Raw genomic sequence first — 15,440 nt, 5'->3', positions numbered from 1 at the left:
AGCTAAAGTGTTTACAGCTTGCAAATTTACAACAAACGATGGTAAATAGCAACTTACGCAGTACAAAATCCATTGGAGAGCAAATCACGAATTTCGCGTTCTAATTAATTAGCGGCATCACGCCGTTACCATAGCGATTACGAATTTTGTTCGGCCGGAATCGGATAGAGCAATTCATAAGGAGTTGAATGATATTAAGTTTTATGGTATTTGATCGTGTCTAGTGCTTGCAATTATTGAATATACAAAATGATGTAAAATGTATGGAGTTTGTATTGGAGAAACTGAAAAAGTGATCCATCCATCCTGAAACCTTTGAAAAATTCAGTGTTTAATCAGTCCATTTCATGATCTAAGGGTAGAAAACAAACAAAGGATACTGGTAATGTACAATATTGCTGATAAAATGATTACTGGCTGTAAATTTGATTTTGCCATTTTTGCCATTCTGACTTTACAAATCCCAATAGCATGTTTTGATATGTATCCCTGGGAGCTATTTGGTGCAGCGTGTCCCCAGAAGTGCAGCATTACGGATAATGTTCTCACTCAGTATCTTTGTTAACATTTTTTACCCTTTTGATCCATGTTACCTCTGTTACGCTTGTTATTTTCATTACTTATGTTACCTCTGTTATTGTTGTTACCCATATTACCTCAGTTACCATTATTACTCTTTGTACCTTCATTGGTCTTGTTACACTTTTATTTTTGTTACTTATGTTATTACCTATATATATATATATGTTATAGCTGTTACCCACATTACCTCTGTTACCTTTGATATGGCTAGGTACTTTCATTGGTCTTGTTACCTCTTTTACACATATTACCCTTGATACCCATGTTATCTCTATTACCCTTTTTACCTTTGTTGGTAATATTACACGTGTTACCTACGCTAGCTCTATTACCAATGTTACCTGTCTTACCCTTGCTACCTAAGTTACCTCTGTTACCCTTATTACCTCCGTTACTAATGTTATCTCTGTTACCTTAGTTACCTCTATTGCCCTGATTACCTTTGTTACTCATGTTACCTTATTGCCTTTATTACTTATGTTACCTCTGTTACCCTTATTACTTTTGATACTCATGTTTCCTCTGTTTCGCTTAATTGTTAGCCATGTTATCTCTGTTAGACTGTTACCTCATTTACCCTTGTAATCTTTGTTACCCATGTTACACTTGTTACTTTCATTATCCATGTTAATTTCATTACCAATGTTACCTCTGTTACACATATCAATCTAAGGAGTGGAATTCCATTAGCTAGTAATAGTGACATATTTGATACCAGCATATGACCGGGCCAATTAGCTAAATGTGTGAAACTTGCAATTGCAAGGTTCCTCAATAACAGAACTTTTTACCACTATATGGTATATCCTATAACCTAACTCTTGTACTTATTGGTGACGACTATGTATTGAAGAGATATGTATACAGTTTAGTGTTGTGTAAAATATCAAAATTAAATTTGACTTTCTGCAAGCATTTCCTGACTGCTTTTTTAGAGTAAATGACTACTCTATTAGATAACAAGATCTTAGATTTAGCGTGGTTCGCTTATGCTAGATGTAATGTTACTGTAGATTGCAAATAATACAAACAATAATAAAATGTCAGTTTTTTCCACAGGATCCTGGACAATGCTCCACATGCTACTCATCCCAGAAGTGAGTGTGTTCCTTTCCATAAGTCACTATAAGTATACACCATTGAAAACACTTAAAAGTCAATCCCATGCATCCTTACCCATTGATAAGGTGTCAACTTCCTAAGCATATCCATCATACTGCACCAGGTTTCCAATCAACCACACCTGAAGGTACATCAGTTAAAATTTAGTTAACACTCTACCACATCCTCACCCATTTCATAAGGTGTATTAGAAGTTGGGTATCTCACGTTCCCATAGGACCACTCCGAAAGGTAGCACTGTGAAAAAAGAGGGATATAAGATGGTATTTCCAGTGGCTTATTGAATACAAAAAAGCTTGATATAACCTGTAGTATACTAACAATCTCATGTAAGGCTTTAGTTAATGTGTTAAACATACTGAAACCATATATGTGATGGTATAGTGTGGGTATTATATTCGATATAAACTTTTTCAGGTAATGTGGTAAATAAACTAAAACCATATATGTAATAGTATAGTATGCATTATACTAAACTATAACATGAGTATAATACAAGGTTTATATTAAGGCTTATTTGTATTCAATAAGCCACTGGAAATACCATATTATATCCCACCTTTTTCACAGTGTAGGTTGGTCAAACATTCAATCACATCCTTAGTCATTCATAATGCGTACATTCATGGTGTGTCCATTTCTGTCAAATATACAGTCAACATGTTTTTATTATTATTTGCTCTAGGCCCGCAGCACATACAACCAAGCACAATCACCAAACGAACAATGTACCTAGGACAGATATGGCTACATACACAACAACATGAGTAGATTTCACTCCTAGCAAATATTTCTGGTTAATATATACAAACCAACTGGAACCTGCTCCTTCTATGCCGGTCTGCCAGGAAAGACCACAATAGTTTGTCCCCAGTCCACCCAAATTGACAACACTGAGCAAAATGGCATGAGAAACTAAAAAACAAGTCAATAAATGTGTTATATGCTACATTTCTACAAATATTAAAAAGGCAACATATCATTGGTAAGAAGAACTAACACCTAACTATTGGTAACAGGGCAACATAAGTAACAGAAGTAACATCTATGGATAACAATCATTGGTAACAATGGGAAACAATTGTAAAAATTGGGTGTAACACAATAGAGTAACATGCGTAACGAAGGTAGCAAGTGTAAAAAAATAACAGAGGTTACAGGGGTAACAATGGAAACATGGGTAAAAAAAGTAACAAAAGAAGGTAACAAACATAACATTATTTTGTAAAACAGGCAACAAGATTAACAAAGATAACAACAGTAACATGGGTAACAAAGGTGTTAAGGGTATACGTAACAGAGGTAACTTGGATGACAACATCGAAACAACTAAGCAAAGTATTTAATAGGCAATACAATTATCTGATAACCACTACACGCAAACCTGTAGTTATCACAAATGTTTGTACTAATGGCCACATCAGGATGACATGTTTTAAAATGTCCATAGTACCCTTTTCTGGAAAAAAGGACGTGGTGACAAGTCTAAATTACAAGACTGCTCGAGTAAAGTTTTAGTGGGTGGTTTCAACCTAGCCTCCTGCAACAAAACTTTAGAAGATTTATAAATTAAATTCACACTAACCTCTTCATTGGTCGGGCTGCTGAACTTCATCATCATCTTCTCTTCCAACTAGTTGCAACTTATAGTACACTTAACTACTACACAGTATTAAAGACTATATCAAGGAAATTACTTTGTTGAACTTCATCATCTTCTCTTCCAACTACGAACTTCATCATCATCCTCTCTTCCAACTAGTTGCAACATATAGTACACTTAACTACACACACAATCATTTGAGACTTACCGCATCTACTTTGGCTAAGATTCCTTTCAACTGAAACACAAAATTTATGCAGTCATCTTAAAAAACCAAATCTCCAAAGGTAAACTAAGTGCCTACGCGTAACAAATGTAAAAAAGACTCCTAGGTGCCATTAACATAATTTTGTTATGCGTACTCATAGCAAAATAAATGTTTTTTTTATAGTAAACTATTACATTTATAATCCATAAGGTAAGCGTACCATTCGTGACTCCTCAGAAGCCATCTCAAAATTCAAAAAATCCATTCAAATATTCAGCATGTGATGTTTCACGTTACTCTAATATTTTCGAGTATTAGCGCCTATTTAGAAACAAAGTAGATGGAGGACAGTGTTGACTACGGAGATTGTCAGACCAAAGTTTCCGGTTCTTCTGAAAGACCTCGTAAAAAACCTAGGTGAGTGATATACAAAGAGCTGATTTTTTTTGTTGTTTTTCTTTTGTTTATAATGTTACTTGCACTCTGTACAAATGTACTGTTAAGTTTATACCGTAAGGCAAGAAATTTTTGTGGCCTCATGGATGATTTCTAATTAATACCCACCATGGTGAAGGTTTGTTAAATCTGTGTAAGGAGGCATGAAGAATCACTTTAACCAGGTAAATTATAAAGATCTTTTAGGGTTATATGTATGTTGTTTCCATGTATCCTTCACCTCCTCATACAATTCATCCTCCCCATATCAGATCTTCGATCCTCGGGGAATCTGTAATTCTACTAGCAAGTGTCCTAATTCTACTAGTGATCATGAATGTCCTAATTCTACCAGCGAATTTTCCTAAACCTACTAGCACACCACTACAGTAGATTCCTAACCCATTTATATCAAACTAAATCCAAACTGAAAATCGATACCCACAATTAAATCTACCGTGCTATGCTATAAAACCAAAGTAAGTAATTTGCCGATTGTGGCAAGGCTTTGAAGATGCCACATTTGCCTTATATGTTTCCAAATCTGGCAAAAAAATTTTCCAAAATTGGCAGGTTTTCTCATTACAATTTCCAAACTTAGCCAATTTAGTGCTATCAAAAATTGGCAAAAATTGTTCTTTCCATAACTGGTATCAAACAGGCATATTAAAATTTGCCACCTGATACCTCATATTATGGACATTTACTTTATTAATTTGTTGACTGTTTTATTCTGTAAGTTTGTGTTGCATTGTTTTGTATTAAGCCTGTATGTATCGTGTAGTATGTTATGTATTGTAACATGCACTGCATATGAGAGGAGGAACAGCCATGGCATATAGCTGATTGGTGTATAATCGTCATCATCATTGCCTCCTATTAGAATCTTGGAACCTATTTTTAAGACACAGAATGAATATGCAGGAACATAGTACAACAATGTGGTACCTCCCGAACAACACCAGCTAGCCTGCCTGTTGACTATGTAACATGGATGATCAGATGAAAGCACTTAATGATAGTCACTTTACTACATGATATCTTTCTTTTTGAGTTGCCAAAGCTATATAGCTATCTAAATGATTCTACTCTGCACAACCATATAATCTTCAAGTTGCAAGGGCGTCAACTTATATAACTTGGACTATACTTGCACGTCACTATATACATACCATCAGTATAGATATTAAACAAAACAGGACATGCAGCCTTGCAAATTAAACTCCACTAATTATCTACACCCATTATATAATTCAGATTCAAATCATATCTAATTACCATTAGTCTCACTCATACTTGGCCTCACGCCAGAAGTTTGTCAGATATATTCCATGGTCATTGTTATATAGGATGTGAAACCATTGATGACCTCAACGTGATACTCACTGCACATGCACATGTGTACTTAAACAAATGGATTAATATAGGTCATCCTCTTGGAGTTGGTATAATAATACAGTGCATGCATTATAGCTACTAAAACTTTGTATGTTGTTAAATGAAAAGTAAATGCATAGATTATTTTTGTTAAAAATATTTCCTTTATCTAAGTACAGCCATATACCATGCATATTTAGTAATCTTCTGGTTCACACAATATCAACAGGATAAAGGATGTTATTATAATTTATAAGGAAATATTTTTTATTATATTGCTTGGAACAATACATGTGGTTAATTATAGAAATTATATGCAGCTAACAAAACAAAATTTTCCTGCTGGTCTATGTAAACACATGATGCAGGCATTTGTTTATTGATGCAATTATACTATATGTGTCATCAGAACTGAAGAATTTTGTTCAATAAATAAGTTACAAACACTTGATCATACTAAATGTATCTAGTAACTTTGAGAAGTTCATGGTGTCAATTCAGCTCGCAGAAAAATGGACTATGTTTCTTCAATGTACAACTATATATACAAATTTGGATCCAGGCTAACTTCATGGCTTCAACTTGTATGGTAGGTACCTTACTGCTATAATTATGGCAGGGTTTCTTGAGCATGCCAGTGCCCTCAGATACAAGTGCCACACCAAATATAGGTGAAGCATAACATAGCCAGGATTTTTTTCACAGGAGCATCGTTTCCAGGTGAGGAGGGCCTGGGGGTGGCCACAGATTTTGAACATTGAAATGGTCCATAATTTGGTCACATATAGAATTGCATAGTTCCTGTAAATCCCTTACTGTCTTAGTATGGCTAATGGGTGGTCATCAGGGTTTCCCAACAGTAATATGTAGAGTTACCATAAGTGGGGGACGGGAGTATAGCACGGCTCCAGCCACTGACAGACCTAAAATGTTTTAATGATTCAAAACTCAGCAGATTGCTATATTTCATGGATAAATTAAATGTGATAGGGCAGGGGCGGTAGAGCAGGTCAAAGTTGAGGGGACCAACCTTGACAATAAGATCTACATGGTGGAGTACAACATAATATTACCATATAGCTTAAATATTTCAAGGGTGTAAATTTTTGCTGATTTTGCGGTTTTGGGGATTATCAGTGAAAATTTTAGCCTTGAAATATTTAGACCTCCATATAGTCTAATACATTTTGGAAATGTTTGCAAATCCGCAAAAAAAATTATTTTTAGCAACATTGCTCTACCTCGAAATATTTAGGCTATACGGTATACGGATGTTATTCATGAGGGTCTGCCCCCAGGAAAAGTTTCAAGCTCTGAGAGAATATTTTAAATGATTTCACTATGTTATGAATTAAGTAGCTACTTACAAGTAATTTAAAAGTGACTGTTCTACTAGAATGATTGACTGCTCTATTAGAGTATTTTCTTGTAAGCATTGTCCCTTGTGGGGAATGGAATCAGCATTGTATACCCCCTGATTAGGGGGGGCTGCATATACAAGTATAAATGGAAAGAAAATAACATTATATAGTGCAATAACAGTGTATCAAAGATCCACCATAAGGTATATATGAGGTCTATCTACCTTATATGACTAAAAAACTGGCTACTGCAGGCTACGTAGCATTACAAGCTCATTGGACAACACAACATACACACACACACACACACACACACATACATGTATGCACACTAGTGTTGTTTTAGTAAAGAGTTTTAATTATAGTCATATAGTTAGTTACATCAATTTTAGTTTTAGATACAGTAATTAGGGCTCTGCAAACATTTATGGTATATTTTTAAAATAATACCTTGGTATTACTAAATATAGGTATTGCCCTTAAAAGGATACTGTACAACAAATGCTGAACAGGGATGGTATTTAGTAAGTGGCAAGGCAAAAAACATTTACACTCATCTACCCATTCTGTAAACACAGTTTATTTTGATGCCACAACATTTAATTCCTTGTATTTTACTATTAACCACTATGGTATATTCGGTATTTTCGATATTTTGTTATCATGGTTCAGTATAGTGAGATTGTAACTTTGTTAATACCTTGGTATGACTTAATTACAGAGCCCTAGTAGTAAAGTTACTTATTTCTTTTAGTTATAGATTTAGTTATATGGTTATACTCGCTATGTTGTTTTATTTTATTTATAAACATGAAAACCATAATTTTAGTTATAGTAGTTGTGCATAAGAAAATCTTTTGGTTTAAGATATAGTTTTAGTTATCTTTCCTAATTCGTTTTAGTTTTGGTAAATTATTGTTTTTTGTTATAGGTTTAGTTTTAGTTATAACATGGATTTTCATTTAGTTACAGATTTGGTAACTAATACATATTTGTCTTACTAAAAGTACTTTTAGATTCAACTGAAACAACACTATGTACGTACGTACACACACACACACACACACACACGCACACACAGAAAATTAGTGCAATTCACAGCTGACCATGTACAGAAAGTACACTTTACTTTCTAAAAGGTCACAACTCACATGATAGCACACTTAGCAGAATAAAAACCATCTTGCATTATTAATAAAACTGCATAGCACCAAACATATTTGAACAACCAAATTATGTAGTGAAACATGTAACACTCAACCACAACAGCCACCAGATGGCTGCTGAACTGGTACATCCTCAGTTACAACAATTGACTTTCTACTTGAATTTCTTTGTGGTTGTGTATGATTTGTGACTGGAGTAGCAATGGCTTGCGCTCTCAACATCTTCCTAGTAAGATCCAGGAACACAACTTCTAATCCCTTGTTCAGTTTGGCAGATGTGTGGTAATGCCTGGCATTCACTGAAGCAGCGTACTTTTCAGCTTCCTCTTGGCTTACATTCCTGTATTTCTCCAAGTCGGATTTATTACCAATAATACACATAGGAACATCGCCAACTATCTTACGCACCTCTTTCACCCAGTTACACGCCTTGTGGAAAGAGTCTTGATCCGTGATGTCATAGACAATAATAGCGCCGTGACTTTCTCGATAGTATATAGGGGCCAGAGAGTGATACTGTTCTTGTCCTGCTGTGTCCCATATCGCTATGTTGATTGGATTCCCTTCGATATTCAACTTTTTGGTCTTGAAAGCCGCTTGGCACTGACTCGGTTTAGTTTCGATGTACTTTTCACTAAATTGATTTTCAACATAACGAAGAATTATGGATGTCTTTCCTACGCATCCTTCTCCCAAGAGGACCACCTTAAATTGCTTCCTACTATTCATCCTGATAATAACGAAATACCACAATCGATCATTACTTGTGAAAGGTGAACCCCCTTTACTACTGCGTGACCCTCGGGAGTGACCTCAAGATCATATCAAGCGTATACTAACGGTAAATTAAAACTAGAGGTTGTATACAGCTTTGAGGGTCATCACACAGTAATCCAGCTGAAGTCACCTCTGGGGTACCACAAGCCTTTTCTTATATGTTTTATTGATGACCTACCAGCCAATGTTAAATGTAAAATTAAGTTATAATTATACAGATGATGTCTTGCTTTATACAACCGTCAGAACAGTAAATGACTGTCACATTTTGCAAGCAGATCTCAATCTAGTTCCCTTGAACGGTGGACTAAATAATGGAATGGCTATGTCCTTTAAAACTTGATCCAGCAAAATGTGAATTTCTCAGAGTATCCAATAAATCCAACCCCATACTTATGCATTGCTATATTCAGGGACAAGGAGTGAAGCAAACAACACCAGAACAATACCTTGGTGTAACTACTATCAATGAACATCTATGATCATGTTAAGAACTGTTACTGATTGGCAAAGCTAATAAGGTTAAAAGTTTTCTTCAACGTAATATTAAGCATTGTCCAACTGATATCAAAACTAAATGTTACAATTGTATGATATTGGAATATGCCTCGATTATCTGGTCTCCTTAGCTCAGAAGAATGCTGACTTAAGAGAAGTAGCACAAAGACAATCAGCAAGGTTTATCTGTAACAACCATTCAACATATGCAAGTGTTACTGAAATGTTAAGTATAAGCTTAATTTTAAGACTTTAGAAGAAGTGAATTAAAAGTGATTATCTACTAAGTATACAAAGTTGAAGAGCTGTCTGTCTGTCCATGATCCAGCTAACTCCAGAACCATAGCACCGATTGACTCCGAATTTGCTGCATATTAATCGCTATCAAGCTGGCACTAAGGAGTTTATTAATAGAAATTTCTAGCATGTTTCGTTTGCTGTACAGTACTGAAAATAAATTAGTATATATAGAAACACGATCTGCTCTTCCCCTGTAGATCTACCCATGATATTTAGAGTATACCTCGGATTTTTATTGTAAACATTGTCCAATCAAAGTGGAGGGGACCTATATGATACTGAGCAAGTGATGGTACTAGCTATAATAATATAATGAGAAATATTCACACATAATCATAATATACTGGCAATACATACAACAAAGAATACTAAAGTCACTATACAATGTAAATAAATAGCCTACAATAGCAACTTAGTTTCTTACTTAACTAGCTAGTGGATCAGTTGAAAAATAGTATCCAATACATTCGCAGAGCTGCTAGTTGCAAATATTTCACCAGAGGAAGTAACACATATTCCAGTAGGAAAGTTGATACTATTGGAATTAGTATTCCTGTAGGTATTAATAATTTGTACCTGATTGCCAGTTTTGTCAAAGACCCTAATTTTATGCTTAATGGTATCGGTTACCACGATATCTCCAGTCAAGGTAGTTGCAACACCAAATGCAACATTTAGGTTTTGAGTGTTTCGATAAACACCTTGTGGATCTGAAAACAAGCATATTTTCTCTCTGTCACTACCATCTAGTGAGAAAGAAACCAAATACTCATGACCATAGCAGGCAACCAAAAGCTTATTATCAACATTGACAGCAACACCACAAGGAATATCAATCTCTCCTTGACCAATCGTGCTACAAAATTGTCCATCTGTTTTAAAGACTGAGATGCATTTGTTGCCACTGTCAGCAATATAGGCTCGTCCATCATGTACTGTGATGTCATGTGGCTTGTTCAGTTGACCACTGCCCATTCCTTTGTGGCCAAACTGGAGCACAAAGTTACCGGACATGCTAAACTTCTGCACCCTATGGTTTCCAGTGTCCGCTACATATAAGCAATTGTTACTGTCAAATGCTACTCCCAAAGGATTTTGAAACTGAGCAATTTCGTCACCACAATCACCACCAAGCTTTTTAATCAGTTGACTTGACTCATCAAAAATGCAAACACAATGATGTAAACAATCAGTCATTGCATATAAGCCATACTTACCAACTGCAATTCCCCAGGGTTGATTGGATAATCTTTCTGTTGTATGGCTGCCAACATACAGTTTGTCAGCATACTTCAAGTTGATGGTACGTTTATTAACCTGGTATTCACGCACAAAAACAGTGCAAGAAATGTCTGCAATTTGCTTTCCGTTAATTGAAACTATCAGCTTTGCTTTACCAATATGAACAGGAGAAAGAGAGCCAGTGTAACTACCATCTTTGTTGTCAGTGATCTTGGCATCCACCACTTTTCCTGTGCTTGCTTTTAATTGTATAGATACCGCATTACTGGGTAGCTGTGCAGTCGAATGTCCTGCAATCAATGCTATCACTGTAAACTTGTACGATCCATGAATGTAAAATGTTTCTGGGCACAAAACTTCAAAATGGGATGGATCAAAACAACATTCCTCCAATTCTATGAAACTTGTAGTGTTGCTAAACATTTTGTCCAGCTCTCCAACTTGGTTGCTAATTGTTTGTCTTTTAGTAGCAAGCTGTTCTATGCAATCACCAACTGCCCTCTTCTGTTTCCTTACCCTAACAGATAAGACCTCTTGTCCGGTACTCCTTTCCAAGGAAGCATTCAATTCTTTTATGTTTACCACTTCTCCTCGCACAGCAGTGAGCCTCTCTTGTTGTTCCTTCAAAGCTGTTTCCCTCTGTAACAATGTGTCAGTTGCTTGTTGTTTTGCTTGCTCTTTTTGGTTTTCCAATTTCCTAAACAGTTCATCATATTGCTGGTCTATTTTCTCCATTTCATCACTTCTTCTCTTTATCACCCGATCAATGTTATCATGAGTCTCCAAGAATTCATCCATCATTTTGTCAATTTTGCTGCTAGCTGACTTTATTTCATTCTTCTTTTTATGAACCATTTCTTCCATTTCTCCACAGCAGTGGTCAGCATGACTTGTCAGTGTGCAACAAACGCAAACAAATTTCTCACAAGTCTCACAATAGTGGTTTAGTTCACCGTCATGTTCTTTGCATGTAAGTGGTACAGCAATTTCAGATTGTGGTATTTGGACAGTTCCATGATCTTTATTATTGTGATACTGACTACAAACACGGCAGAGACACAAGGTGCAGTTAATACAGACAGCTACCACCAGATCATCAGTGCCACAATCATCACATCTTGTTTCTGCATTAGCTGCTTCAATCACTGGTCTGTAGTTGAGGACTCTGAGCAGCTTACAACATAAATTGCAGCTTGGAACATGGGACTTCTTGTTGCTTGTATTACCTTTGGTTGCCATACAGTATCACCTAAACATGTAGAAACAGCAAGCTTAATGTGGTTTCACATCTAAAATTTTATCAGCCAGCATTTAGCTTACTATACTACCGAATACATACACAAAGTAATATTCTTTTGCAGATGGACAGATTTTCAGTTTTGTTTTCGGAGGTTGGTCACGTATCATCATTTATTTTGTGATCTCATAGAAATGTTGAACTAACTCAACATTGATGGGCTGTATATCCATAGCAGTGCATACCAGGACTATGACAAGCCTTCTCAGTACAACACACTACTTACCTAGTTGTTAAAGCAGCCTTAACACCTGGAACAATGTTTTGTTGCATAATAGCGTATGGATTGTCATGACAAACCTCATCTAATTTCAATTATCATGCATTTTCATCTAGGCTACCAATTATGTATCATAAAGTAAGCCCTAATTTTGAGGATGAAATTTTTGCGGACAGCCAAAACAACTGTAAAATCTACAAAATTTATGTCCATCAAAAATTTGTATATATACAGTATACAGTTTAAGTATTCACATGCAGAAAGTAGCATTTGGAGCATATTCTTCACAGCTGATCTAAGCCAGCTGTTTGCTATAATTGTTTTGGAATTGAAAAGAATGCGTTCACGAGTATGCATGTCTGCATGTCTAGGTCTTAAGCCACGCAAACAGCTACTGCAACAGAAATCATACAGTATGATAGTACTGTGTAGTAGGGACCACTAAGGAGTAGGCGTGGCCCATGAAAACACATCACCCAAAAACCAGCCTCACTTTTCCTTTACGACGATGAAGCAGTATTGGTTAGGTAAAACTAAGCCCAAACAAGCCTTCAGATCAACCCAAAACACTTTCAACAAGTTGCTATGAATTTTAAAAATATATTCTACTGACTAACTGACTGCCTGCCTGACTGATGCCTGCCTGACTGATGCCTTCAGACAAGCGTAACTCGATAACAGCTAAGGCTACAGGCTTGATTTTCTGTTTGATGTCGCTTCGGCCCGAGAGGTGCCTTTTGGCATACCACATTACGTACAATGTATTCTTCATGGACTTACCAGTGTCCTCCTTTGTGTCACAGTAAAACAGTAAGAAGTATTATATCCGTACTGTGCTCAAGATACCATAATGGAAATGCACAGTAGGGATATAACACTTCTTATTGTTTCACTGTGATTTAGTATTGTGCACTACTCCAGCTTGTTTCAGTACTTTTTATCAATGTGCTATGGTCCCCACTCTAGTTGAAAATTCCAAATTTTTTTGTGTACTTGTTTGTTAACTTTTTTTGTAAACAATTATTATGACTGGTGAACCCACACATACTGCATCTGAAATGGTTCCGTGCGACCCAGCTATATCAATTATCGTCTGAAAAGTGAAGTATCCATTATACTTCATTGTCAGCTATGTTCAACCCGTTACACAGCAGTATGAATCAAGAGCTGTTCAAAAAGCACCTCTGCAATCAAAGTAGCCACTATGAAAAATACAGACGATTTCCGTTACGAAGGGAAGCCATCACATGCCACTACCAAATCGACACCTTTCGCTGTCAGCCAAGATGAATGGGACAAAGGAGGACACTTTTAAGAATTCATTGTACGTACTGTGGTATGCCAAACGGCACCTCTTGGGCTGAAGCAACGTTGAATAGTAAAAAAATCAAGCTCATAGTCTTTGCTGTTATCGAGTTACACTTGTCTGAAGGCATCAGTCAGTCAGTCAGTCAGTCAGTCAGGCAGTCAGTAGAAAATTCCGTTAATTTTTTTTTTAAAATCTGTAGCAACTTGTTGAAAGCGTTTCAGGTCGATCTGAAAGCTTGCTTGGGCTTAGTTTTACCTAACCAATACTGCCTCATCGTCATCAGGGAAAAGAGACAGGTTTTTGGGTGATGTTATTTCGTGGGCCACACCTACTCCTTTGTGGTCCCTACTATACAGTACTATTGTACTGTATGACAAGTAACAAAGTTACTGATAACGTTACTAATCTACTGAGTAACGCCTAGCCACAATGAAGTAACAAAGCCCACCTTTAAAATGAAGCTTATTGACCAGTTTCTTTCTCTTGAATACAATTTGTGACCGGATTTAGCAAATGGGTGCAAAAGCCAAAAGTGAGATAACACCAGCATGAAGTTGCTGTACTATCAGGCTAACAATTTCCATATCAAACTCGCCTTCAACTTGTCGGGTCTGCTTTTGGTGGACTGTTCTCTGGCAGCCTGTATATAACCATCCCAGACGTCTATACAGGTCTGTGAACAACAGGGAAGTGCTTTGGGGGTTCATACACTCTGGACAGACGAGCAGGGAGCTGAATGTGTGGTGTATGTCTGTTTTGTGAGATTTCAGTCTATTTCCTGTCTGTTTTGTAGTCTGGTGCTTTCAGTAATATGTAAGGAGTTACTTTTGAAAAGTAACCCCTTCTTTCCTCCCGTCTTGAGTTTTAAGTCTCGCCCCAAACCGTAAGCGAGACTACCCGAGTATGCACTACATGCTGGTGGCAAAAACACTACAAAAACACAACAGTTTACATCACCTTCAATCAGCCAGCTGTAAGGAGTTGTCTTGGGTACTGCAGCTTTTAACCACGTGATTATGGTGCGGTGGTATCACTATCGGCGTGCGCTAATAGCTGGGACTAGTGCTAATTTTTGTTTAAATAATCCTACACAGGTAGGTTTCTCAGTCCATTCTGGTACAGATTTTTTAATAGGGCACTAATCATGTAATTAACTGTATTTGATTGTATTAAATTGTACAGCACATCAGCATTATACCCCTGGAGGGTCTTGCTGATGAAAATAAATCGAATCTTCCCTGGTCACTGTTATAAATTTACCCAACGCGCTAGCCTAGAAATGTGGAGTTATTCGGTGGCGGATCCAGCCCCTCCCCCCCAACAACAACAAAAAACTAGATTTCCAGTCAAATACTCTAATAGAACAGTCACTACATGTAACACTATTGAGAATCCTCCTTACTGTGACTAGTTGCCGAGTATACCTGTATATGAAAACTAGCATCTGCAGCACTGGACACATTTAGCCCACTAGGGATACTTTGCAAATAAGATGCACGCGGTCTTGTGTATAGTTTAGGTCCATGGCTACTCATGACTGTCACTTATCCCAATATAGTTCACTTAGAAAGCTTTTGATATTAGTGTGCATATAAAACCACTCTACATCATTTTTTTTTGTCCTGAAACAGCTTTAGCTTCTGGGGTGCACCCCCAGGTCAGGGGCGGATCCAGATTTTTTAAAAGGTGGATCCCACTCTGGGATTGCAACTTCAGCAAAGTCGAAGACCGAAAAAAAAAAAAAAGGTCATCACCTGCCCCTCACCAACTATATTTCCTTATTATAACTCCACACGTAACCTGCTACACTGCTCCCCTTAAGAATATTGTGACTGCTCTATTAGAGTATCTCGATCTTGAGTGCTCTAATAGAGTATCTCGAGTAAGAGAGGCTCTTTCAAAAGGGGGGTTCCATGGTACCCTTTGAACCCCCTGGATTCGCC

General features: G+C 36.8%; 1 protein-coding gene, 2 long non-coding RNA genes and 1 pseudogene across 5 annotated transcripts; all 4 read right to left on the bottom strand.

Annotated features, from left to right (window-relative positions):
• Positions 1 to 1,564: 1,564 nt before the first annotated feature.
• Positions 1,565 to 3,340, bottom strand: LOC136244874 (uncharacterized). 3 transcript variants are annotated; one of them, XR_010695606.1, is made up of 7 exons: positions 3,290 to 3,340; positions 3,089 to 3,244; positions 2,460 to 2,619; positions 2,264 to 2,344; positions 1,875 to 1,941; positions 1,759 to 1,825; positions 1,565 to 1,705 (listed from the first exon to the last, which is right to left on the bottom strand). It is a non-coding gene; the product is annotated as an uncharacterized lncRNA (long non-coding RNA). The 3 variants fall into 3 exon arrangements; XR_010695604.1 differs by lacking the exon at positions 3,089 to 3,244; XR_010695603.1 differs by lacking the exons at positions 3,089 to 3,244; positions 3,290 to 3,340 and having other exon boundaries at positions 2,460 to 3,076.
• Positions 3,341 to 3,428: 88 nt separating this feature from the next.
• On the bottom strand, positions 3,429 to 5,056 carry LOC136244875 (uncharacterized). Its single transcript, XR_010695607.1, has 3 exons — positions 3,736 to 5,056; positions 3,516 to 3,607; positions 3,429 to 3,462 (listed from the first exon to the last, which is right to left on the bottom strand). It is a non-coding gene; the product is annotated as an uncharacterized lncRNA (long non-coding RNA).
• A 2,795-nt stretch (positions 5,057 to 7,851) lies between these two features.
• LOC136244873 (ras-related protein Rab-21 pseudogene) lies at positions 7,852 to 8,654 on the bottom strand (annotated as a pseudogene).
• Positions 8,655 to 9,701: 1,047 nt separating this feature from the next.
• LOC136244868 (E3 ubiquitin-protein ligase TRIM71-like) lies at positions 9,702 to 15,370 on the bottom strand. The gene is made up of 2 exons (XM_066036406.1): positions 14,455 to 15,370; positions 9,702 to 11,920 (listed from the first exon to the last, which is right to left on the bottom strand). The coding sequence occupies exon 2, from the start codon at positions 11,908 to 11,910 to the stop codon at positions 9,862 to 9,864; it is 2,049 nt and encodes a 682-aa protein (XP_065892478.1). The 5' UTR covers positions 11,911 to 11,920; positions 14,455 to 15,370; the 3' UTR covers positions 9,702 to 9,861.
• Between the last annotated feature and the right edge of the window lie 70 nt (positions 15,371 to 15,440).

This window comes from Dysidea avara, chromosome 14 (assembly GCF_963678975.1).
Source record: "Dysidea avara chromosome 14, odDysAvar1.4, whole genome shotgun sequence".
NCBI lineage: Eukaryota > Metazoa > Porifera > Demospongiae > Dictyoceratida > Dysideidae > Dysidea > Dysidea avara.
Note: the sequence above shows the minus strand (reverse complement) of the source record. Positions and strands in the feature narration are given on the sequence as shown.